At 42.8% G+C, this 25,662-nt stretch overlaps 1 protein-coding gene across 1 annotated transcript in view; it reads right to left on the reverse strand.

Moving 5' to 3' along the window:
* The window catches only part of kif6 (kinesin family member 6), a 474,098-nt gene that overhangs the window by 252,506 nt on the left and 195,930 nt on the right, over positions 1-25,662 (reverse strand). The window contains exon 9 of the mRNA XM_041187334.1: positions 21,497-21,583. Coding sequence (XP_041043268.1) covers positions 21,497-21,583 — 87 coding nt within the window. The remainder of the gene's footprint in view (positions 1-21,496; positions 21,584-25,662) is intronic.

Raw genomic sequence — 25,662 nt, forward strand, 5'->3', positions numbered from 1 at the left:
ACAAGTGCATAGGCTCTACACTTGAATCCCAGACATTCATCCCTCTCTCTGCCAACTACCATCTATTAGTCAGGAAGAGGACAGATGATCCACTCTTAGGCTTGAGGAAATAGTAGCCAGCAAAAACAGAGACTTATCTACTAATTCTGTCTCTGCAAAACAAGCAGATAGGAAAATGTGCTTTTGTTTCTTTTAATATTTCCATTTATATTAAATAAACCACCAGTAATTGGCCAGGAGCCGAACATCTCATTAAAAGGAATCACCACCCCACCCACTCCCAGGTCCCCCCATCCCCAGCTTATTAGAATTGGAAAAAAATTACAAATGAAAAATCATAATTCTTCTCATCTTTGATTTTTCTAGCTCTGATGCGAGGGTCCACATCCAAGATGTTAACTGGTACGTTCTCTCCACAGATGATATCTGGCCTGCTGAATGTTTGCAGCATTTTCTGCTTTTCGTGTTGATTTTAACCTAATCTGCCTGGCGAGCATGTTACAGGTTCAGGTCAGATGTCTAATTGAGACCCTGCCTGCAATCAATGGAGCAAAAAATTGGGTGGGGCATAAACTAGACATCTGACCCAGAGCCACACCATCCCACCTGGGTTAGATTAAAATCAGGGATTTTGTTTCAGATTTAGAACTCTTGCAATACTTTGCATTTTACCCATTTTTTTACGGATTTTAGTTGGGGGATAAATGCTGGCTGATACACTGGGAGAACTCTTCTGATCTTCGCCATTAGGAAGATTTGGGTTTTGACAGGGAGTGCTTTCTGATTCCATCCTTAGTTTTGGACAACTGCAGAAGATTGATCACAATTACAACATCCTATTTGATCTGAACTGAGCTTACACCTCCATATCATATCCATGATAAAGATCGCCTGCGTCCAAATATGTAACAACATTCTCCTCCATGCCTGCCTCACTCATCTGCTGCTGAAACTGTTATCATTTTCAGTTCTGACTATTCCACTGCTATCCTGGACAGCCTCCCTTTCTGCTCCCTCTGTAAATTTCAGCTTCTCTAGCCGTTGCAGTCAGTACTCTATCCTCTCCACTTAGTCATTATCTTTATTTTTTCCTCCTTTTATTATCCCTGGCCTTCTGAATTCTAATCTTTAATACAATCCCAATTTTGTATGTAAGGGGCTTCTCATGGTCTATATTATCTAGTGCCTTTAAAAACTATCATATCACCTCTCAACCCAGTGAGAATGTGCCCAATTTACATATCCACTCCTTAAAATACAATTTCTCCAGCTCCTTAATCTTTTGAATAACCAAAGAGATCAAATAATGACAGCCAGACAGAGACCATCAAATCAGTGTTATTGACTTGCCTACAACTCTGTTAAGTGCAGCTCAACTACAATTCAGGAAACAATTTCCACATTACAAAACCTTTCTACTTAATATACCATTATTTCAAAGTGCTGCTTTCACCGGTCAGATAATGAGCTTCTTGCTAATTTTCCCCAAATCAAATTTCCTTCGTTCTTGGGAGCAGCCAAAAAACTGCACTCAGCTCAGTTCTGCCGCACTTGGAATGGGCCATGACATGTATTAGAAGACCCATTATCCTATACAAAGAATCTTATGACTGTTTCAAGCAACCACCAGGGATGTCTAAAAATCACTGGTGGAAATGTGGCACCAGATATAATTCAGGCGTAGTTCAGGTGTGGTGCATAGCAGTATTAAACTAGTGACTCATGCCTCCCCATTGTGCCCAAAAACAGGCGCAACATAGTTCAATCTCCCCCCATTGTGTACTTACTAATTGTTTGATATTAGATCATTTACAATCTGGATTCTAATCTTTAATATAAACATTGTCATTTAAGTATTCCAATTTCTATTTGACAAAATATTGAAAAAATAAACTAAACTTGTCAGCAACATGAATAATAAACAGAATTCGACAAGCTCTCAGACTTGTTTAGAATTATACTGAACATATGACCAGCACTTTGTCTCAAGCTTGAATATATTGCTATTGTGTGCCTTTTGATAGTTAACAGTTTTGCAGACAGGACGTGTAATACACTTTCTTGAAAGCTAAATTATGGGGATTACATAGAAAATACTTTAATAACAAAAATGATGATGGGCCAACAGTAATTGACACCTGCTCCATATGTTCAGTGTTGGAAACTGAAATGAAAGCAGCCTTTAGCAGTACTCTGGACAATTTTTAAAATCCCCTCATAAATGATTTGTATTGACCTCAGTATAGCAGGTTTCAAACTTTGGAATTTCCTACAACTGTGAATTATTTAATATGCAATTTGGACAGATGTTTCTATGATTGGTTTTGCATCTTTAAAGTGAGATGTCTGGTGTAGGATATCTAGATCAAAAGATAAAAACAACTGGGGCAGAGAGTTTGGTTAATCCTATTAGTGGCAAGAGCTTATGCCCAAATGTCTAAAAAACCCCTGAGTTTTTGCTGACCTTTATAAACATAAACATGTTAGGATAAATATCTTCTTATTGAAACCTGCAAACAACTCACAAGTCGTAAATGCAACTGATTCCAGACAAAACATATCTGATCCAAGTATGAAATAACAAATGAATCAAAACTTCCCATTCATTCTTATAATACTCAATTCCTGATCCAAGGACAATAATTTAAGTACAAAATCCTGATCCACATAAAATGTTCCCCATCATCCTGTTTTTAAGCTCTGCATGCTAAAATACACCATCTCCGCTGCCAAATTTCACCTGCAGACAGAAATTTGATCACTGCTGTGTAAAACAAGTTTTTGTTCTGTGATCTCTGTTGAGATTGAATTGCTGAGTGACCTGTGGTACAAAGCTTTGGCAACTGGCTGTTTTCATCTGCAGTTTGTAGAAGTCGTGGTTCAAATTGAACCTTTCTTGGCAAAGTGCCTTTATCTGGAGTCGACCGTGTTAAGAAGCATTAGTGGTTAGTCCACATTTTGAACAAGAAAGCACTAGAAAGCGAGCAGTATCGGTAGATCAGCTTTAGGAAATCTTTCCGAAAGCAATTTCATATGTTAAGAAATAATACAAAGAGTCACAAATAATGATGTAAAAAGAAAACCTTCTTCTCAAAAATTTTTATTGAAATTAATGCACATGTCCCAATTCATGTGACAATTTCACATCAGGGGACATGCCATAAATTTTTTTTAAACACTTTATTGAACTGTTAAAACTTAAAACTAATCTCCCTGAGGCATCTCTGTGCCCCAGGGAGATTTCTGTGCTCTTTTGCTCGCATGCACAAAAGAGCGCACTCCCAACTCAGGGAATCCCCTCCCCCAGCCTGCACAGGGAGCGCACAGCGCTTCCGGGTGCAGGTTACGCTGGGCGGGCCTTAACTGGCCTGCCCACATAAAATAGCGGCACGGACCCGAACGGGGGTGCCGACTGGGCCTGCGCCCGCCCCCGCACAACCCCCCCCAGACGGGGGTGGGGGGGATTCTATCCAAAGACTGCAATCATAATTTTTAATGCTTCTACACAGGAGCGACTTCAATGTCTCACATGTTGTCAGGCTAAAAGCCTACCATTGGTCCAACCTTCTGCATGTTTCATGTGTCAAAGAATGACTGCTTTGTATTTATTATTTAACGTCAGAATATGGAATTTCAAATTGACTGAAAAACCAGCCCTTTAACATTTAGTTTCCAGTGTTTCATAAATAAATAGAAAACTTGCTTTAATTTACAAGGTGAATGGTGGAAGTAAGAGAAGGGTAAAGCAAGGATTTCTAACCTAGAAAATAGAAAAGAACGTTAACACATATACGAAATAGAACATATTTCCAAAAAAAGCATTCAACAAGGGGCCACACAAGATATTCCTTAAAATAGGGCTCATGGGATTGGGGTAATATATTAGCATGGATTAAAGATTGGTTCAAGGACAGAAAATACAGAGTAGTAAAAAAACGGTCATTAAAATGCTGGCAGGCTATAACTAGTTGTGTATCACAAGGATTAGTGCTTGAGCTTCAGCTATTTGCAATCTATATCAACAATTTAAGTGAAGGCATCAATTGTAATGTTGGCTGATGATAGAAAGCTAGATGAGAAAGTAAGCTGTAAGGAGGACACAAAGAAGCTGCAAAGCGATATAGATAGCTTAAATGAGTGGGCAAGAATGCAACAGAGGGGATATAATGTGGAAATGTGTGAAATTGTTAGTTGGGAAATAGAAAAGCAGAATAATTTTTAAATAGTCAGAGATTGGGAAATATTGGCATTTAGAGGGACCTGGGTGCCCTTGTAGATGAATCACAGAATGTTAAAGTGAAAGTAATTAGAAAGCAAATGATATGTTAGTCTTTTGTCATCCTCAGTACAGGCATAAAGATATTATAAATTTTAAAGCTACATTTTAAAAAAGAGGATGCCATGAGCTGATTAACCTTTTTCCGATCTTGCCACTTCAGGCGTAAACCTCACTGAGGTGGCCGGTTTTCTTGGGCATCATCACAGCCTGGATGTTGGGCAGGACCTCACCCTGGGCTATGGTGACCCCTCCCAGCAGCTTGTTGGGCTCTTCGTTGTTGCGGATGGCGAGCTGCAGGTGGCGGGGGAAGATGCGAGTCTTCTTGTTGTCCCGGGCCGCGTTGCTGGCCAGCTCGAGGATCTTGGCCGTCAAGTACTCGAGGACAGCAGCCAGGTAGACGGGGGCTCCGGCTCTGACATGCTCGGCATAGTGACCCTTATGCAGCAACCAGTGGATACGGCCGATGGGGAACTGGAGACCAGCTCTAGTGGAGCAAGTATTGGCCTTGGTGTGCCTTTTGCCTCTGGTTTTACCGCGACCAGACATTCTGTTGTTGCTCCTGCTGAAAGACTTCACCAATGTTGAATGAGAGCTGTTTAAGATGGCAGTAGTATATCAGCATGCCAATGAAACAAAATGGAATTGAGGTAATGAGGAAACATAATGTATTCACCCTTTACTGGGGCACAAGTTTATACATATTCACCCGTATAAACAGTTGCCATCAGGAACTTGCCACTCTTGAAAGAAAAATATGAAAACCAAAATCAGGCAAACCCTCTCTTGTATTTCAAATACTGATTAAGATTTGATGAGTTCTAACCTGCTAACAAAATTTCAGCCAGTTCCAGATTGAACTGTGGAAAAGGGGAAATAGGCCATCACTTTTTCTGATTGACTCCAAATCAATATCTTAATGTACCTGTTCTCCTTTGTAAAGTATCATGTCCTCAGTGTTCCCAGGACAGAACAACAATATGGCAGGATATAACAGGAAGAATGATCTGATTTTCACTACGTACACGTAATTACTTTATGTCAGAGATAAAGGGCAGAATTTTACATTCCGCGGGCGGGCTTATGCCCAACCCGATGGGGCGTAAAATCAGATGGGATGCGTCATTGCGCACTCGCACGATATTTCGCTCGATGGGCGCACGCAAAAGCTGGAAGCATGCCTGCCGACAATTAAGAGGCCAATTGAACAATTAACGGCACAATTGTCTCCAATTTTTCGTGGTCCGTCCAACCTTATGGTTGGCGGACAGGCGAATCGGCAGGTGGCCTTTCCATTTTCCATCAAACCTCATCCAAGGGCAGGGTGAAATCTCCGTTATGAAATAAAATTAAAATAAATATGTGGACAGCATTTTTATGAGGTTTATTTCAGGTGCTTGATTGTGATGCATGGATTTTTTTTGCAGCTTTTTAAATGTTTATTTCATCATTTGAATGTCTGCAGCTCCCTGAGGCAGCTGTCTGTCTTCAGGGAGCTCTCTCGCATTGCTCACCCACGCTCGCGGTGATGTCATCACCCGCCCTCTTCCTGCCCCCACTCCAGCAACGCTGAGCTTTTCAGCAAGCGTTTCATGCTGGCTGGCCCTGCACACCCACCCTTAGAGAATCTGGTAACACAAGATGGGAACATCAAATGCATCCATCTACTGAAAAATATAACAGCAAAAATTCAACCCCTTAACCAAGGCATCAGATTAACCTTCCAATCTAACTACAGAAGAGAACTGAATAAGAAAATTATGGAGAGTAAGGAAGACGTGACAACTTGTCTGAGGGAAAGCAACGTGAAAGAGAAAATGTACAAATGTGGCATGCCTGCAAAGAAATGCTAATCAACTGTATCAAAAACTATTGGAGACATGCCCTGGGTGTTGCATTCAAGACAGAAGCTAACATTGACAACATGGAGGATTTTGAAGACTCCAGTGAAGAAGAAATACTTGAAAGAAAGAAGATAGTTGTGGACTAGGATGAAGTCGATGCCCATGATTGAAAAAACGCCAGGTTTGTACTTGGAGCTCAAATTAGATACTGACAACATGAATGCATAACTAAATATCATCAACCAAAAAGTTACCAAGGAAACAATGACAGATGATGAAATATGGGCCAATGTAACAGATCAAACCGTTAAGATATCCAGCAAGTTGAAGATGTGATGACAATAATGATGCCAAGACCAAACTACTGCCAGTCATCCTAGAAGAACCACTGAGATGGTTGAAAGTCAGCAAAAAAATCAACTGCTGCTATGACAAATCTTCAGAACATTCTACATCTGGCAGAGACAGAGGTGAAGAGTAAATGTGAACACCTAAAAATTATTGTTTCTCCAACACACATCCAACCGTTCAATCATTTTATGTATATATTAACATTTCTGTTACCAGAAGAAATAAAATTGGATTTATTTGAATTAATTGTGTTCATTTTGTTTGGTTTATTATTCTTGTTACTGGTTCACACTTTTGAAAGAACCTTGTTATAACACGGTCTTGTGATGTGCCGGGGTCCCAGTGTACTCAGGTTTTTATCAGCTTCGGAGATGCAGCGTAGGGCATATTGTTTCTACTGAGAAAAGGACTTGACTTAGCTCACTCTGCAGACCATACTGCTCATCTTGCCACATTCACAATAGATATTGTGTGAACAATTTAAATAAAAAACTCAGGAATCATTTGAAACTCGGGCATGAAATATTGACTTCTTCGTCAGCTATAAAAACAGGCTGTTCATTATGAACATTAGGAACAGAACAAACCTAAGTTTGACCATAACAATGCCTGAAAAAAAGCACTGCCTGTTTAGTGGAGTCTTTTGCTTCTAGTTGCTGCAGCGTGTCAAGTGTAAAGAGCAGACCTTAGGATGCTAACAAATGTTAACTGGTACAACATATTTCACTTTTGTTGCCTGTTCTACTTCATTGGAAATGTAAATTGGGCGGGGCATAAAATGCATGGCCAATCTGTTGATGGCCGGCTTCTGCCCTGCAGTACAAGGGGACATTCAATCAGTGTTAAAATGAGCAACCTGTACAACATTTCCGGGTTTTCCTGCATTTGTTGCTTATTTGGCGGATCTGACAGTTAACTAATTTTACACTCAAGTCATTTTGTGAGTGTGCACTAAATTCAACTCAGTATTTTAACTCTCAAAAATATTGTCCCCACTGCACACTTGGCAAGTCAGCTACGACTAACGAACTTTGCAAGTAACTTAAATCCCTGGCAGTGAATGATTAAATTCTGCTCCTGATTGGGAAATACCAAATAATTTAAAGCAAAACAATTTTTAATGCTGTGCAACAGGAATTTAGTTCTAATGTCAGTATAAATTTATCTTACTTCAAAACATAAGGCTGGTCTCGAAGTACCGTGCCACAGCATCAGTCATCTTAAGGGCAATTAGGAATGGACAATAAATCCTGGCTTAGCCAGCAATGCCCACATCCCATGAATGAAAATTTTAAAAAATTGTGGTGAAAAACTGTAACCCTCACTTCAGGTTCCAGTTCAGGTCCTTAAATCACTGGGTTGTAATGAAGTGATTCCCATCGAGGAAAGCATTAAGAGACCATCTCAAATATTTTTCTTTTGCATTGCTGTATTGTCCATCTCTTATCACACCCCACCTGATCTTTGCTTTACTTCTCACAAATATCCTAACACCGACATGTCTGTCAATGGTGCTGACAATCTGCTATTTCAGTTCAAGTTAAGAGGCTTGGAATGTTTGCGTGGTTCAATACAGGAGCCTCAAAAAATCTTTCTTGTGTCGACATTCAGTTTATAACTTCACACTAGTGGTTAGTGGTCCAACAAATGATCAAACCCACTTATTTCCTCACTAGAATAAAAGTCTGCACTACGTCAGTAATAATGTAAGACACAACTGAAAAAAAGGGATAAACAATTTAGGGCTGTGAGTCAGAGAACATTAACAAGGGTGGGTCATTTGCCATGCAATTATGGAAAAGCTGGTTGTACTTCAAAAGGGAATTTAAAATGTTCCCCAAATTGCAGGCTCCTCAATGAAGCAGTAATTAGTGAGTACCTGCAACCCAAGTGCACAGTATGAAACATGGGCAAGTTTTTGGGACCAGCTGTCAACGTTCATTAACATACTTTGTGCTACCAATGGTGGTCATAGAATATTTTAATAACCACAAGACAAGGTGATTGAAGTTCATAACAAAAACATTTTTTGAGATTAACAACCAAAGATTGGTTGGGGTCAGTAATTATTCACCTTTCAGTGTGAAGGACAAAACCACCTTGAAAGGTGCTGCATGACTAAGTTTGTGCTTCATTCACTGATGGAGAACTATAGATGTGTTTCTCATAAGCAAAATCATGCCCATATTCAGAATGTCTTAATTTCATGTTCTCGTTTTCCTACGTTGATTCTATTTCAAAGATTTTTTACCTCGAGCCATCCTCCTTTAGCCTGCATGGCCCAATAGATCAGCTTTGCGCTTGTTTACAGCAAATCATTTTTCTGTGTTAATCAAGCAACAACAGCTTGCAGTTATATAGTGCTTTTAATGTAATTAAACGTCCCAAGTTGCTTTATTTCTTTTATTCATTCACGGGATGTGGGCTTCACTGGCTAGGCCAGAATTTATTGCTCATCCCTAGTTGCCCTTGAAAAGGTGATGGTGAGCTGCCTTCTTGAACCGCTGCAGTCCATGTGACGTAGTGCACCCACAGTGCTGTTAGGAAGGGTGTTTCAGGATTTTTACCCAGCAACAGTGAAGGAATGGCGATACTAGCCCCGAGATGTTAGTAAGGAGGACTTTGCAAGGTCGATGGGGCTGAGATTGCCGTTGTCGCTTCCGGTGCCAAGGTTGATGTTGGGGTGTCCGTCCAGTTTTATTCCTTTTTTGTGACTTTGTAGCGGTTTGATACAACTGAGTGGTTTGCTAGGCCATTTCAGAGGGCATTTAAGATCCAACCACATTGCTATGGGTCTGGAGTCACATGTAGGCCAGACCAGGTAAGGTCGTCAGCTTTCCTTCCCTAAAGGACATTGGCAATGGTTTCATGGTCATCATCAGAATTTTAATTCCAGATTTTTATTGAATTCAAATTCCACCATCTGCCAGGATTCGAACCTGGGTCCCCAGAGCGTTAGCCTGGGTCTCTGGATTACTAGTCCAGCGGCAATGCTATTATAAAGCAAAGTTTGGTACTGAGTCACATAAGGAGATATTAGGGCAGATGACCAAAAGCCTGGTCAAACAAGTAGGTTTTAATGAACACAGTAAAGCAAGAAATAGGGATAGAAAGGCGGAGAGGTTTAGGAAGGGAATTCCAGAGTTTAGGGTCTCGGCAGCTGAAGGCATGTCCATCATTGGTGGAGCAATTAAAATCATTGATGCTCAAGAGGCCAAATTAGAGAAGCGCAGATACCTTGGAAGGTTGTGGGGCTAGAGGATAAGAAGGGGCGAGGCCATGGAGGAAATGAAAACAAGCATGAGAATTTTAAAATCTTAACCAGGAGCAAATTAGGTCACAGAGTATAGGGGTGAAGGGTGAACTAGGTTTGGTGCAAGTTAGAATACAGGTAATCTCAAGTTTATAAAGGTTAGACCAGGCAGGCCAGCTAGGAGTGCATTTCGCTAGTCAAATCTAGAGGTAACAAAGGCATGGATAAGGGTTTCAGCAGCAGATGAGGTGAAGCAGGGACGGAGTCAGGCAACATAACAGAGGTAGAAATAGGTGGTCATGGTCATGGCACAAATATAATCGGAAGCTCATATTGGGATCAATGTTGTGAACAGACATTGTCAGGGAGAGGAATGGAGTGGTTGCTAGGGAACAGAGTTTTCCATGGCGACCAAAGACGATGGCTTCAGTCATTAACTGGGAAGCTGGAACTCGTCATAGGGTATCCACCTCCATCTTCAAATGTTGCCCCTTTCTCCTTTAAACCTGATGTCATCATCCCTCTCCTCAAAAAAAACCCTTGACTCCCAGCATCCTTGCAAACTACCATTCCTGTCCCTCTTCTCTCCAAAGTCCTTGAACATGTTGTCACCGCCCAAACTCGTTCCCACCTTTCCCTGAAATCCAAGTTAGAACTCCTCCAAACAGGTTTCTGCCCATGCTACAGTACAAAGCTGGCTCTTATTAATGTCACAAATAACAACCTATGTGACTGTGACAAAGGTAAACCTTCCCTCCTCATCCTTCTCGACTTGTCTGCAGCCTCTGACATGGTTGACCACACCATCCTTCTCCAATTTCTCTCCACAATTGTCCAACTGAGTGGGACTGCTCTGACATTCAATTCTTACCTAGCTAATCATAGCCAGCGGATCACTTGCTATGGCTTCTCTTCCTGCTCCCAATGCCGCTTTTGTGCCCTAAGGATCTTATCTTGGCCACCTTCAATTTCTTGTTGATATGTCTTATCAACATGCTGCCTGTCAGCGACAGCATCGAAAGAAACAGCATCAGTTTTCACATGTACTCTGACAACACCCAGCTCCACCTCCCCACCACCTCTCTAGATTCCTCTAAATTATTAGATTGCTTACCCAACATCGAGTACTAGAAAAGCAGAAATTTTCTCCAAATATATTTTGGGAAGACTGTAGTCATTGTTTTCAGTCCTCAGCCCAAACTCCAGTCCCTAGCTACCAAACTGATCCCTCTCCCAGGCAACAGTTGGAGATTAAGCCAGTTTGTTCACAATCTTGGTGTCACATTTGCTTCCATAATCATATCATCACTAAGTAATTAGTCATAGTCCAAAAAGGACCATAGGCATCCATCTCCATTACAGAGGGACAATTAGAGACAAAGAGACAATAGCTTGAGAGGCATCACTCCACAAACTCAGAGCAAGGTGAGGAGGCTGGTCTCCAAAAATTACCACAGCCAGTAAGGGGACTGAACATTCTGCATCACACTCTAGCCATTTCTATTGGAATTGGCTAATTGAACACAGGACCTTGGATCTTCTTTATCTGTAGAAATCTACCATCTATTACTTCAACTAGCAGAACCACTGAAGGCACTAAAAAAGAATTCTTGTAAGGTTCCAAGTTCCGCATATTTCCTATACAGTATTGTAGTGCTACTAGATGAGTAATCTAGAGAATTTGAGTTCACCAGGTGGCATTATGGCAGCCTTCCATCTCGTAAGATGATTGTTTGCACCGTGGTGGCCAACTCTGTTTTTAAGCATTGCCTGGTGTGGCTCAGGAGCCCCACCCTGACATGGCAGTCTTTGACGCATTTGCTGGAGAGGAAGACAGTGGGCTGAGAAGATGCCTGGTTCACTGGGTCCTCTTATCGGCTTTTTGTTTCTGCTCATGTCTTCCAATGTCCTTCCAAATAGTCAGCCTCCAGAGATCATGGTCTTCACCATGGCAGTTTAAGAACTTAAAGCTATTTTTTTTTTAAGTGGAAATTTGAAAAAAGGTGATTTAAGTATAAATTACTATGAAGCTGTTGGACTGTTGTAAAAACCCATCTGGTTCATGAATGTCCCTGAGGAAAAAAAAATTGCCATCCTTAGGCTGTGGATGTATATCTGACTCTAGTCCCACACGAACATGGGTAACTTTTAACTGTTCTATGAAGTGGTCTAACAATCCTATTGTTAAATGAAACTATTATAAAGGGGAATTGATTACAAAAGTAGGGATGTTATGCTTCAGTTGTACAGGGCATTGGTGAGACCACATCTGGAGTACTGTCAGTCTTCTTATTGAAAGAAAGGTGTAAATGTGTTAGAAGTAGTTCAGAGAAAGTTTACTAGACTAACATCAGGAATGGGCAGGCTGTCTTATGAGGAAAGGTTGGACAGGTTAGGCTTGTATTTACTGGAATTTAGAAGAGTAAGAGGTGACTTAATTGAAAACTTTAAGATCCTGAGGGGTCTTGACAGGGTGAATGTGGAGAGGATGTTTCCTCTTGTGGGAGAATCCAGAACTAGGGATCATTGTTTAAAAATAATGGGTCACTCATTTAAGATAGAGATGAGGAGAATTTTTTTCTCTTAGAGGGTTGAGTCTTTGGAACTCTCTTCCTCAAAAGGCAGTGGAAGCAGAGTCTTTGAATATTTTTAAACCACAGCTAGATAGATTATTGATTAACAAGGGGGTGAACGGTTATCAGGGATGGCAGGAATGTTGGGCTGACATTACATTCAGATCAGCCATGATCTTATTGAATGGCAAAGCAGGCTCGAGGGGTCAAGTGGCCTACTCCTGCTCCTAATTCGTATGTTCGTATAATATGACAGAAAGCATTCCATAATGTGCATCAATACCCTCGGGATACGTAGCTGAAAATTTGCCACAGTTTCTGTTTCTGATTACCATCAAGTGCTCCTAGCTAATAGTGAGTAAATATGGATGTCAAGTGAAGCTAGATCGTGGGTAGTAATGATCATTAAATACTCATACAAACATATGAATTAGAAGCAGGAGTAAGCCATTTGACCCCTTGTGCCTGCTCCACCATTCAATAAGATCATAGCTGATCTGATTGTGGCCTCAAATCCACATTCAGCCTAACCCCAATAACCTTTGACTCCCATGTTATTCAAGAATCCATCTACTTCTGCCTTAAAAATATTCACTGACAATGCCACCACCACTCTCTGGGGAAGAGAGTTCCAAAGAGAAAAAATTTCTTCTCATCCCTGTCTTAAATAGGTGACTTCTTATTTTTAAACCATGTCCCCTAATTCTAGCTCACACAAAGGGAAATATCCTTTCAGCATCCACACTATCAAGTCCCCTCACAATCTCATATGTTTCAATGTTTTAAAGGGCAGGAGGTTTAGAGGGGATGCGAGGAAGAATTTTTTCACCCAGAGGGTGGTGGGAGTCTGGAACTTGCTGCCTGAAAGGGTGATAGAGGCAGAAACCCTCATAACACTTAAGAAGTATGTGGATGTGCACTTGCGATGCCATGGCATACAAGACTATGGGCCTAGTGCTGGAAAATGGGAATAGAATAGTTAGGTACTTGTTTGACCGGTGCAGACTCGATGGGCTGAAGGGCCTTTTTCTTTGCTGTGGACCTCTATGACTCTAAGATCACCTTCCAATCTTGCAAACTCCAATGGACACAGGCCCAGCGTTTCCAACCTTTCCTCATAAGATAACTCCACCATCCCAGGCATCAGTTGACTGAACCTTCTCTGAATTCAGCTGAGATTTGTGCTCACACATGAAGCACAACCACTTCAGTAAGTCACTGTAAGCTGTCTGGTTCCCACAGGAAGGTACCCTAGTGAGAGTTAAATGCCTTCAAATAAAAAGAATGGCAGGGGGCGTGGAAACAGATAAATGTGGGAATGTGTTGAGAATACTTTTTCATCCTTTGCAGTTATCATGTATAATTTTGTGGATCAGATAACACAGAGCAAACGCACTTCTTTATCTCTGGTAATATTGCTTTTGAGCCAGTTGCTGTATCATGTCTAAATAGCTTGAACTCAATTATTACACATTGAGCAAAGGCCCAGCCAACCCTGCGAAGTACTATTTACTAGCATCTGGTGACTGATATTAAAATTGTGACAGCTCTCCTACATACTGTGAAGCAACAATCTGATATAGCAATATTCACAAAATCATACCTTAAGCCAAATTTCCAGATTCCACCAGCAACATCCCTGGATATGACCCACTAGAGATGGGGATGCAATGGTCTGCTGAAAAGGGAAGGTGGCCTGGGAGTCTTCAACACTGACTCCAGGGCCAATGAAGTCTAATGGCTTGAGGTCAGACATGGAAAGAAAACGACTGATCATTCTTCCTCAACAGGTTACTCAGTACTCCTACGTGTGCAACACCACTTGGAAGAAGTATTAAAGCAGCAATGGCACATAATGCAATCTGGGTGAAGTACTTCAATGTCCGTCACCAAGAATGGTTTGGTACTACCACCACTGACCGAGCCAGCTGAGTTTTGAAGGACACTGCTGCCAGAATGAGCTTGTAGTATATGATGAGTGAACTAATATAAGGGAATAAGTTACAGATGTTTACTTTCTGGTCAAGAGAGGATGATTGTCAGTCATTAGCATGTTGTTAAAAGAGTACTTATGCTGAAAATTACTAGACTTAAATAGCTTTAATGAGTTTAATGGGCAATTAATATGCAAATGTGCAGTTTTGTGAAAATTAAGCATGAGATGCCATTTTTCCAAGCCTGAGGCAATGTCACAAATCAACCAGCAACTCATCTCTTTCTCATCACAAGTTAACGACTGATTTGTGCATTAATAGTTAATAACTTGTGTATCATTCAGCCACTATTTTTCCAGCAAAATTCATTAAAATGTATATTTATTGAGCAAAATACCAAGGGCCGGGATATTTACCTTGTAGGGCAGGTGCGACGGGTGGGCCAGGGGGCAGTCACGAAGCCGACCGCTGCCCGCAATTGGGCCCCGACATCGATTTCACGTTGATTGGCCAATTAACGGCCAGCCAGCGTGAAACATGCGCTGCAGCGCTGCCGGGATGGGGGCAGGAGGAAAGCGAGTGCAGAAAATCAGGCACGCGCACGAGTGCACGCAGTGAAAGCTTCCTAAGGCACAGAACTGTCTCAGGGAGCTAAAGGTTTATAACATTAAAAATAAAAAAGTTAGCAATGTTAAAAACATGTCCCCTCATGTGACTCTGTCACATGAGCAGGGACATGTTATGAATGAATTTTTAAAATTTTCATTTAATTTTTAATTGCTGTTGGAAGCCTCATCCCGCCCGTGGATGAGGTTTCCTAAAGAAATCCAAAGGCCGCTTGGCCTTTTCGCCTGCCCGCCAGCCGGAAGATTGGATCGGCAACGAAAAATTTCATTCAATTGGAACTTTAATGGCCTCAATAGGCCTGTTAATTGTCAGTGGGCGTGCAGGCGATTCTTGCGCCTGCCCACTGACTGAAATGTTGTGCGAGTCATTTTACGCGCGCCCGCCCAGTCAGGGCAAATTTCTACCCTATTATTACTCCAGAGTTGGCAAGCAACATACAGTCAATTAAAGTCTTGTGATCTCTTAAGAGGATCGCAACAAGAAAAATGATGCCAGGGAACACACAACTGCAATTTAGCAATGTTGCTCCCATATCCACTCTGGATTTACTGTAACAGATACAACACGAGAAGTTCTTAGCTAATCCAATACTTTCTTTAATTTCCAAACCACAAAATGAATGAGAACACATTCAGGAAGATGTGTCTATTTTTGCACACTCCTCTACTTGTCCTTTAAATATATTTATGGGGCGACTTGATTGTGGGTTTATTTTAGAAAGCAAACCTCACGGTATTTTTTTTAAGCCTGCAATATAAAATATACTCCAATAGCCACTCACATCCAATGCTGTGTCATTCCCATATGTCTAGTGTCAGAACTTTTGTACAGATTTTGTAAAAATGATTGCCCAATAAACTGAAGGTGCAAACATGTCACAGAATAATGTGTTGAGTTGAAGAAACAAGCTTTCACTTGTCTAGCACCTCAGATGGTTATAGCAGCTGCATTACTGGCATGTATCTCCCATTTAATTTACTCATGTCTCCAGTACAACTAGCGTACAACTCCAGTACTATACATTGAGCAGCAATAGCTTTAAAACATAGAAAAAAACTGTAAACGGATTAACAGCATAGAAGGAAGCCATTCAGCCCATCGTGTCCATGCTGAGCGCAAAAGATCAATCCAGTCTAATCGCACCATCCAGCCTTTGGTCCATAGCTTTGTAGGTTTTGGCACCTCAAATGCATATCCAAATGATTTTTTTTAAAAAGCAATATAAGTTTCTGCCTCTAAACTCTTTCAGGCAGCGAGGTCCAGACACTTGCACACTCTAAGTGAAAAAATTATTCCTCAACTCCCATCTAATCCAATAGAAACATAGAAACATAGAAAATAGGAGCAGGTGTAGGCCATTTGGACCTTTGAACCTGCTCCTCCATTCAAAATGATCTTGGCTGATCCTCTCTCTCGCTCTCTCCCCATAACCCATTGGCGCCTTTAGAGTCAAGAAATTTATTTATTTCCTTCTTAAATATATTCAGTGATTTGGCTTCCACAGCCTTCATGGTAGAGAATTCTACCACCCTCTGAGTGAAGAAGTTTCTCTTTGTCTCAGTCCTAAAAGGCCTACCCTGTATCCTGAGACTGTGACCCCTCGTTCTAGATCCCCTAGCCAGAGGAAACTTCATCCCCGCATCCAGTCTGTGCAACCCTGTCAGCATTTTATACGTTTCAATGAGTTCCCCTCTCATTCTTCTAAACTCCAATGAATACAGGTCTAATTGGCCCAATCTCTCCTCGTAAGACAATCCTGCCATCCCAGGAATCAGTCTGGTATATCCTTTCTTAGATAAGGAGACCAAAACCCCACACAATACTCCACGTGTAGTCCCACGAAGGCCCTGTACAGCTGCAGTTAGACATCCTTGCTCTTGTACTCAAGTCCTCTCGCAATGAAGGCCAACATGCCATTTGCCTTCTTAACTGCTTGCTTACTTTCAATGTTTGGTGTACAAGGATACCCAGGTCCCTTTGTACATCAATATTCCCAATCTATCACCACTTAAATAATACTCTGCCATTCTGTTTTTCCTGCCAAAGTGGATACCTGCACATTTATCCACATTATACTGCATCTGGCATGGGTTTATCCACTCACTCAACCTGTCCAAATTACCTTGAAGCCTCTTAAAGTCCTCCTCACCACTCACATTCCCACTAAGTTTTGTGTCAACAGCAAACTTGGAAATGTTACATTTGGTTCCCTCATCCAAATCATTGAAAAATATTGTGAATAGCTGGGGCCCAAGCACCGATCCCTGGGGTAACCCACTAATCACCACCTACCACTCCGAAAAAGACCCATTTATTCATACTCTCTGTTTCTTGTCTGCTAACCAATTCTCAACCTATGCCAATATATTTGGAAATGTAACATTTCCAAATTTACTGATGACGCAAAACTAGGTGGAAATGTAAGTTGTGAGGAGGATGAAAGGAGGCTTCAAGGGGATTTGGACAGGTGAAGTAGGTGGACAAGAAAATGGCAGATGGAAGATAATATGAATAAGTGTGATGTCATCCACTTTTGTAGAAAAAACAGAAAGGCAGAGTATTTCTTAAATGGTGAGATGTTGGGAAGTGTTGATGTCCAAAGGGACCTAGCTGTCTTTGTTCATGGGTCATTAAAAGCTAGCATGCAGGTGCAGCAAGCAATTAGGAAGGCAAATGGTATGATGACCTTCCTCGTAAGGAAATTTGATTACAGGATAAAGCTTGTTACTGTTATATAGAGACGGCTCCTGGAGTATTGCATACAGTTTAGGTGTCCTTATCCATACTTGCCATAAAGGAAGTGCAACGGAGGTTCACCAGGCTAATCCATGGGTGGTGGGATTGTCCCATGAGAAGATTGAGGAAACTGGGCTTGTATTCTCTAGAGTTTAGAAGAATGAGAGGTGAAACTTACAAACTCTTACAGGGCGTGACAGGATAGATGTAAATAGGATGTTTTCCCTAGCTGGTGAGTCGAGAACCAGGGGACACAGTCTCAGAATAAGGGACAGGGCATTTAAGACTGAGATGAGGAGGAATTTCTCCACTCAGAGGGTGGTGAATCTTTGGAGTTCTCCACCCCAAGAGGGCTGTGGAAGCTCAGTCACTGAGCATGCTCAAGACAGAAACTGACAGAAAAGAAATTCTACAAACATGGAAGTCAAGTTAGTGTCTTTTTCAAAACTGCAAAGTCTATCTCAGGCAATCAAATTCTGAATTTAATCTTTTAAAAATTCATTAATGGGATGTGGGCTTCGCTGGCTGCGCCAGCATTTATTGCCCATCCCAAGTTGCCTTTGAGAAGGTGGTGACGAGCTGCTTTCTTGAACCGCTGCAGTCCATGTGGTGTAAGTACAACCGCAGTGCTATGGTGGGGTGGGGGGAGGTGCAGGATTTTGACCCAGCAACAGTGAAGGAACAGCAATATGTTTCTAAGTCAGGACAGTGAGTGACTTGGAAGGGAATTTCCAGGTGGTGGTGTTCCCATCTATCTGCTACCCTTGTCCTTCTAGACATTAGAAGTTTTGGGTTTGGAGGGTGCTGTCTAAGGACACCTGGTGAATTGTTGCAGTGCACCTTGTAGATGGTACACACTACTGTTACTGGAGGGTAGTCACTCCAGAGTCAGTGCTGGAGGGAGTGAATGTTTGTGGATATGGTGCCAACCAAGCGGGCTGCTTTGTCCCGGATGGTGTCAAGTTTCTTGAGTGTTGCGGGAGCTGCACTCATCCAGGCAACTGGGGAGTATTCCATCACACGTCTGAATTGTGCCTTGTAGATGGTGGGCAGATTTTGGGGAGTCAGGAGATGAGCTACTCGTCTCACGATTCCTAGCCTCTGACATGCTCTTGTAGAAACAGTATTTATATGGCTAGTCCAGTTCAGTTTCTGGTCAATGGGAACCCCCAGGATGTTGATAATGGGGTTTCAGTGATGGCAATGTCATTAAACTTCAAGGGGCAATGGTTAGATTTTCTCTTGTTGGAGATGGTCATTGCCTGGCACTTGTGTGTGCAAATGTCACATGCCACTTGTCAGCCCAAGGCTGCATATTGTCCAGGTCTTGCTGCATTTGGACATGGACTGCTTCAGTATCTGAGGAGTCACGAATGGTGCTGAACATTGTGCAATCATCAGCGAACGTCCCCACTTCTGACCTTATGATGGAAGGTAGGTCATTGATGAAGCAGCTGAAGATGGTTGGGCCAAGGACACTACCTGGAGGAACTCCTGCAGTGATGTCCTGGAGCTGAGATGACTGACGTCCAACAACCACAACCATCTTCCTTTGTGCTAAGTATCACTCCAACCTGTGGAGGGTTTTCCCCCGATTCCCATTTAAACCAGTTTTGCTAGGGCTCCTTGATGCCACACACGGTCAAATGCTGCCTTGATGTCAAGGCCAGTCACTCTCGCTTCACCTCAGCAGTTCAGCACTTTCATCCATGTTTGAACCAAGGCTGTAACGATGTCAGGAGCTGAGTGGCTCTGGCGGAACCCAAACCGGGCATCAGTGAGCAGGTTATTGCTAAACAGGTGCTGCTTGATAGCACTGTTGATGACCCCATCCATTACTTTACTGATAATAGAGAGTAGATTGATGGGGCGGTAACTGGGCAGGTTGGATTTGTCCTGCTTTTGGTGTACAAGATGTACCTGGGCAATTTTCCTCATAGCCAGGTAAATGCTAGTATTGTAGCTGTTCAGGAGCAGCTTGGCTAGGGATGCAGCAAGCTCTGGAGCACAAGTCTTCAGTACTATTGCAGGAATATTGTCAGGACCTATAGCCTTTGCAGTATCCAGTGCCTTTGCCATTTCTTGATATCACATGGAGTGAACTGAATTGGCTGGGGACTGGCAACTATGATGCTGGGGACCTCAGGAGGAGGTCGAGATGGATAATCCACTCGGCAGTCCTGGCTGAAGATTGTAGTAAACGCTTCAGCATTATCTTTTGCACTGATGTGCTCAGCTCCCCCATCATTGAGGATGAGGATATTTGAGGAGCCTCCAGTGAGTTGTTTAATTCTCCACCACCATTCACGACTGGATGTGGCAGGACTTCAGAGCTTAGATCTGATCCGTTGGTTGTGGGATCGCTTAGCTCTGTCTATCGTTTGCTGATTATGCTATTTGGCATGCAAGTAGTCTTGTATTATAGCCTCACCAGGTTGACACCTCATGGATGCTCAGTCTTCAGTTGCTAGATCTGTTCGAAATCCATCCCATTTAGCACGGTGGTAGTGCCACACAACACGATGGAGGGTATCCTCAATATGAAGGCGGGACTTCGTCTCCACAACGATTCTGTGGTGGTCACTCCTAATGATACTGTCATGGACAGATGCATCTGCGGCAGGCAGGTTGATGAGGATGAGGTCAAGTATGCTTTTCCCTCTAGTTGATTCCTTCACCAACTGCTACAGATCCAGTCTAGCAGCTATGGGACTCAGCCTGCTTGGTCAGCAGCGGTGCTACCGAGCCACTCTTGGTGGTGGACATTGAAATCCCCCACCAGAGAACATTCAGCGCATTTGCCAACCTCAGTGATATCTCCAAGTGCTGTTCAACATGGAGGAGCACTGATTCATCAGCTGAGGGAGAGCGGTATGTGGTAATCAGCAGGAGGTTTCCTTGCTCATGTTTGATCTGATGACATGAGACTTCATGGGGTTCGGAGTCAATGTTGAGGACCCCTAGGGAAACTTCCTCCTGACTGTATACCACTGTGCCACCACCTCTGCTGGTCTGTCCTGCTGTGGGACAGGACACACCCAGGGATGGTGACAATGGCATCTGGGACATTATCGGTAAGAAATGATTCCGTCTGTAAGATAGAATGACTATGTCAGGCTGTTGCTTGACTAGTTCTGTGAGACAGCTCTCCCAATCTTAGCACTAGCTCTCAGATGTTAGGAGGACTTTGCAGGGTCGACAGGGCTGAGTTTGCCCCTTGTCGTTTCAATGCCAGATGGTCCATTGGTTTCATTCTTTTTTTGTGACTTTGCGGCAGTTTGATACAACTGAGTGGCTTCATTTCAGAGGGCATTTAAGCGTCAACTACATTGCTGTGGGTCTGGAGTCACATGTAGGCCAGATTAGGTAAGGTCGGCAGATTTCTTTCCCTAAAGGGTATTAGTGAACCAGATGGGTTTTTATGACTCCACAATGGTTTCATGATCATCATCAGACTTTTAATTCCAGATTTTTATTGAATTCAAATTCCACCAACTGTCGTAGCAAAACTCGAACCCGAGTCCCCAGAGTACAACCCCAAGTCTCTGGATTATTAGTCAAGCGACAATACCACTACGCCATTGCCTCCCCTCAAGGCATAATCTTGATAGGTGTTTAACACAAAAAGCTTGAAAATGCACAGGTTATTTGTAAAATTAGCAGTGAAAACATACCATAGGGTCAAGTCACAGCTGAACCCGTAATCAGACTAGGGAGCTATTCTCAAAGAAAGCATGGGTAAAATAAAGGGCTAGAACACTACAGCACTGATTCTCTCACCCAAACTCCCTGTGAGTACATTTCACAGTGGGATTAGTAAATATACCTTGATATATTACTACCTCTCTCAGTAAAAAATAAACATTAAACATCTTAAAAATTCTAAATCTGACTTTACTTACCAATCTAGGATCAATTTCTTCATTTAGAATAGCTTCATTCTTGATAAGTGCAACTCTCTGTGCAAATCTGCATGTTGAAATAGATTCCTGCAATTGAGGAAAAAATGACTTGAGTAATTGATCAATCAAACCAAAAAGTCATTAGGCACGTAGAAACAGGATTAGACCATTCAACCCCTCAATACCAAAATATGGGTGATCTGTATCTCAACTCCATTTATTAACCTTAGTTCCATAACCCTTAATACCATTACCAAAGAACTATCAACACGTGTTTTGAAAAGTTCAATTGGCCGAGACCTCAAGAGCGTTTTGGGGGACTGAGTCCAGAATTCCACTGTCCATTGTGTGACAAAGTGCTTTCTGAGATCATCACTGAACATCCTAGCTAGGAACATGGGAACATATGACTTAAGAACAGAAGTAGGCCATTCGGCCCTTCGAGACTGCTCCACCATTCGATAATATGGCTGATCTGGTTGCAGTCTCAACTCCACTTTCCTGTTTGCCCCCATAACCCTTGACTCCATTGTCTAACAAAAATCTAAATCTTCCTGGAATAAACTCAATTACCCAGTCTCCATTGCTTTCTGGGGAAGAGAATTCCACATGGTGGTGAACCACTGAGAGAAAAAAATTCTCCTCATCACAGTCTCAAAAGGGAGACCTCGTATTCTTAAATTGTGTTCCCTAGTTCCAGTCTCCACCACAAGAAGAAACATTGGGCAGAAACGTCCCAGATTTGCACTAAGTGCGGTCATGGGTAGGAGAAAGAACGTTTTACGCGCCAGCCACAAAAGCGGCTTTTCACGCCATGTCATCTGAATCCCATCTCATTCATCATGCATTCTCAGGAAACATGCCATTTCACTGGCGGGCAGCCTCCGATTCACTCGTCATGCCATAAACTCGACACTTCCTCATGCCAGGCGCCATATTTAAAGTGCAGCTGCGTGCACACCTCTCAGGGCTTCCAGCTCAGGACTGCAGCGCAGAAGACATGGCCCCAAAGGGCAAGAAAACTGCAGCCCCCAATTTAGTGACACATCGCTAGAATGCCTTTTGACGCCAGGGGTGGTGGCAATGGTGGTCAGTGCCAATGCCCTGCAAAAGACGACAGCCACCCAGTGCTGAAAGAGGATGAATGATCACCGTTCTGCAAGGGTAAGTCATGCTTCACATCACTCACAACTCACATGCTCACAAACCCATCATTCATCCACAGGGATCTCACTCACTGCCAGCTCAAGGGGCATCATCATTCACTCTCTCACCTGCATGATTCACTGTCCTCATCCCATCAATGGCACCACTCACCACACTTGCCAGGCGTACTTACCAGAAATGTTGGGGAACACAGGGTTTAGTGAAAGGGAAGAACTGAAAGAAATCAGTATTAGTAGGGAAATGGTGCTGGAGAAATTGATGGCATTGAAGGCCGATAAATCCCCAGGGCCTGATAATCTACATCCCAGAGTATTTAAGGAAGTAGTCCCAGAAATAGTGGATGCATTGGTGGTCATCTTCCAAGATTCTATAGACTCTGGAACACTTCCTATAGGTTGGAGGGTAGCTAATGTAAACCCGCTAGTTAAAAAGTATTCAATGAATGGCATGACACTAGGAGGTTCTGAGGAACAAAGGGACATTGGCATGTGTGTCCATAGATCTCTGAAGGCAGATGGGCATGTTAGTGGGGTCGTGAAAAAGGCATTTGGGACACTTGTCGTTATCATTCAAAGCACAGATTACAAAAGTAGGGAGATCATGTTGGAGTTGTATAGAACCTTGATGAGGCCACAGCTGGAGTACTGTGTGCAGTTCTGGTCGCCACATTATAGGAAGGATGTGATTGCACTGGAGGGGGCCACTGTTTTCCAAGTGCTCAGCTATTAAATCTTTTATAATGGACTCTAGAATTTTCCCTACTACCGACGTCAGGCTGACTGGTCTTTAATTCCCTGCTTTCTCTCTACCTCCCTTTTTCACAGATTCACAGAATCACACAGTGCAGAAGAGGCCCTTCGGCCTATCAAGTCTGCACCGACAGAGGAGATTCACCAGGATGTTGCCTGGGATGAAACATTTAAGTTATGAAGATAGGTTGGATGGAGTTGGGTTGTTTTCGTTGGAGCAGAGAAGACTGAGGGGCCACCTGATCGAGGTATACAAGATTATAAGGGGCATGGACAGGGTGGATAGGGAATAGCTGTTCCCCTCAGCTGAAGGGGTCAGTCACAAGGGGACATAAGTTTAAGGTGAGGGGCAGGAGGTTTAGGGGGGATGTGAGGAAAAACTTTTTTACCCAGAGGGTGGTGTCGGTCTGGAATGCACTGCCTGGCAGTGTGGTGGAGGCAGGTTGCCTCACGTTCTTTAAAGAGTACCTGGATGAGCACTTGGCACATCATAACATTCAAGGCTATGGGCCAAGTGCTGGTAAATGGGGTTAGGTAGGTAGGTCAGGTGTTTCTCACGTGTCGGTGCAGACTCGATAGGCCGAAGGGCCTCTTCTGCACTGTGTGATTCTGTGATTCTGTGAAAAAGGGAGGTAGAGAGAAAGCAGGGAATTAAAGACCAGTCAGCCTGACGTCGGTAGTGGGGAAAATTCTAGAGTCCATTATAAAAGATTTAATAGCTGAGCATTTGGAAAACAGTGGCAGAATCGGACAGAGCCAGCATGGATTTACGAAAGGGAAATCATGCTTGACAAATCTACTGGAATTTTTCCAGACTATAACTAGTAGAGTTGATGACTGGGAGCCAATGGATGTGGCTTATTTGGACTTTCAGAGGGCTTTCAACAAAGTCCCACATAAGAGATAAGCGTGTAAAATTAAAGCGCATAGGATTGGGGGTAGTGTATTGAGATGGATAGAAAAATGATTAGCAGACAGGAAACAAAGAGTAGGAATAAATGGGTCTTTTTCCGAATGGCAGGCAGTGACTAATGGGGTACTGCAGGGATCAGTGCTGGGACCCCAGCTATTCACAATATATATTAATGATTTAGATGAGGGAATTAAATGTAGTATCTCCAAATTTGCAGATGACACAAAGCTGGGTGGGAGGGTGAGCTGTGAGAAGGATACAGAGATGCTTCAGTGTGATTAGGACAAGCTGAGTGAGTGGGCAAATGCATGGCAAATGCAGTATAATGTGGACAAATGTGAGGTTATCCACTTTGGTAGCAAAAACAGGAAGGCAGATTATTATCTGAATGGCTATAAATTGAGAGAAGGGAATGTGCAACGAGACCCGGGTGTCCTCGTACACCAGTTGCTGAAGGTAAGCATGCAGGTGTAGCAGGCGGTAAAGAAGGCAAATAGTATATTGGCCTTCATAGCCAGAGGATTAGAGTACCGGTGCAAGGATGTCTTGCTGCAATTATACAGGGCCTTGGTGAGACCACACATGGAATATTCTGTGCAGTTTTGGTCTCCTTATCTGAGGAAGGATGTTCTTGCTATGGAGGGAGTGCAGCAAAGGTTTACCAGACTGATTCCTGGGATGGCGGGACTGATATATGAGGAGAGATTGAGTCGGTTAGGATTATATTCGCTGGAGTTCTGAAGAATGAGGGGGGATCTCATAGAAACCTATGAAATTCTAACAGGACTAGACAAGGTAGATGCAGGAAGGATGTTCCCAATGGTGGGGGAGTCCAGAACCAGGGGTCACAGTCTGAGGATATGGGATAGACCATTTAGGACTGAGATGAGGAGAAATTTCTTCACCCAGAGAGTGGTGAGCCTGTGGAATTCGCTACCACAGAAAGTTGTTGAGGCCAAAACATTGTATGTTTTCAAGAAGGAGTTAGATATAGCTCTTGGGGCGAAAGGGATCAAAGGATATGGGGAGAAAGTGGGAGCAGGCTATTGAGTTGGATGATCAGCCAATGATCATAATGAATGGCGGAGCAGGCTCAAAGGACCATATGGCCTACTCCTGCTCCTATTTCCATATTTTTATGTTAAGGGGCCTTCAGCCCTAACCAAGAGAGGATCTTAGTACACCATGCTAACCCATGCATCTCTCTCTTTCGTCCTGTAGGAGGAACACCTAAGGAGCATGGAGCCTGGTTAACTAGACTGTATATCTTATGGCTTACAGATAGCTGAGACGAAGGAGATGAGAATGACAGAGCATTCTGGCTGGGCAGAGGGCTG

The sequence above is a fragment of the Carcharodon carcharias genome, chromosome 5 (genome assembly GCF_017639515.1).
Source record: "Carcharodon carcharias isolate sCarCar2 chromosome 5, sCarCar2.pri, whole genome shotgun sequence".
Lineage (NCBI taxonomy): Eukaryota > Metazoa > Chordata > Chondrichthyes > Lamniformes > Lamnidae > Carcharodon > Carcharodon carcharias.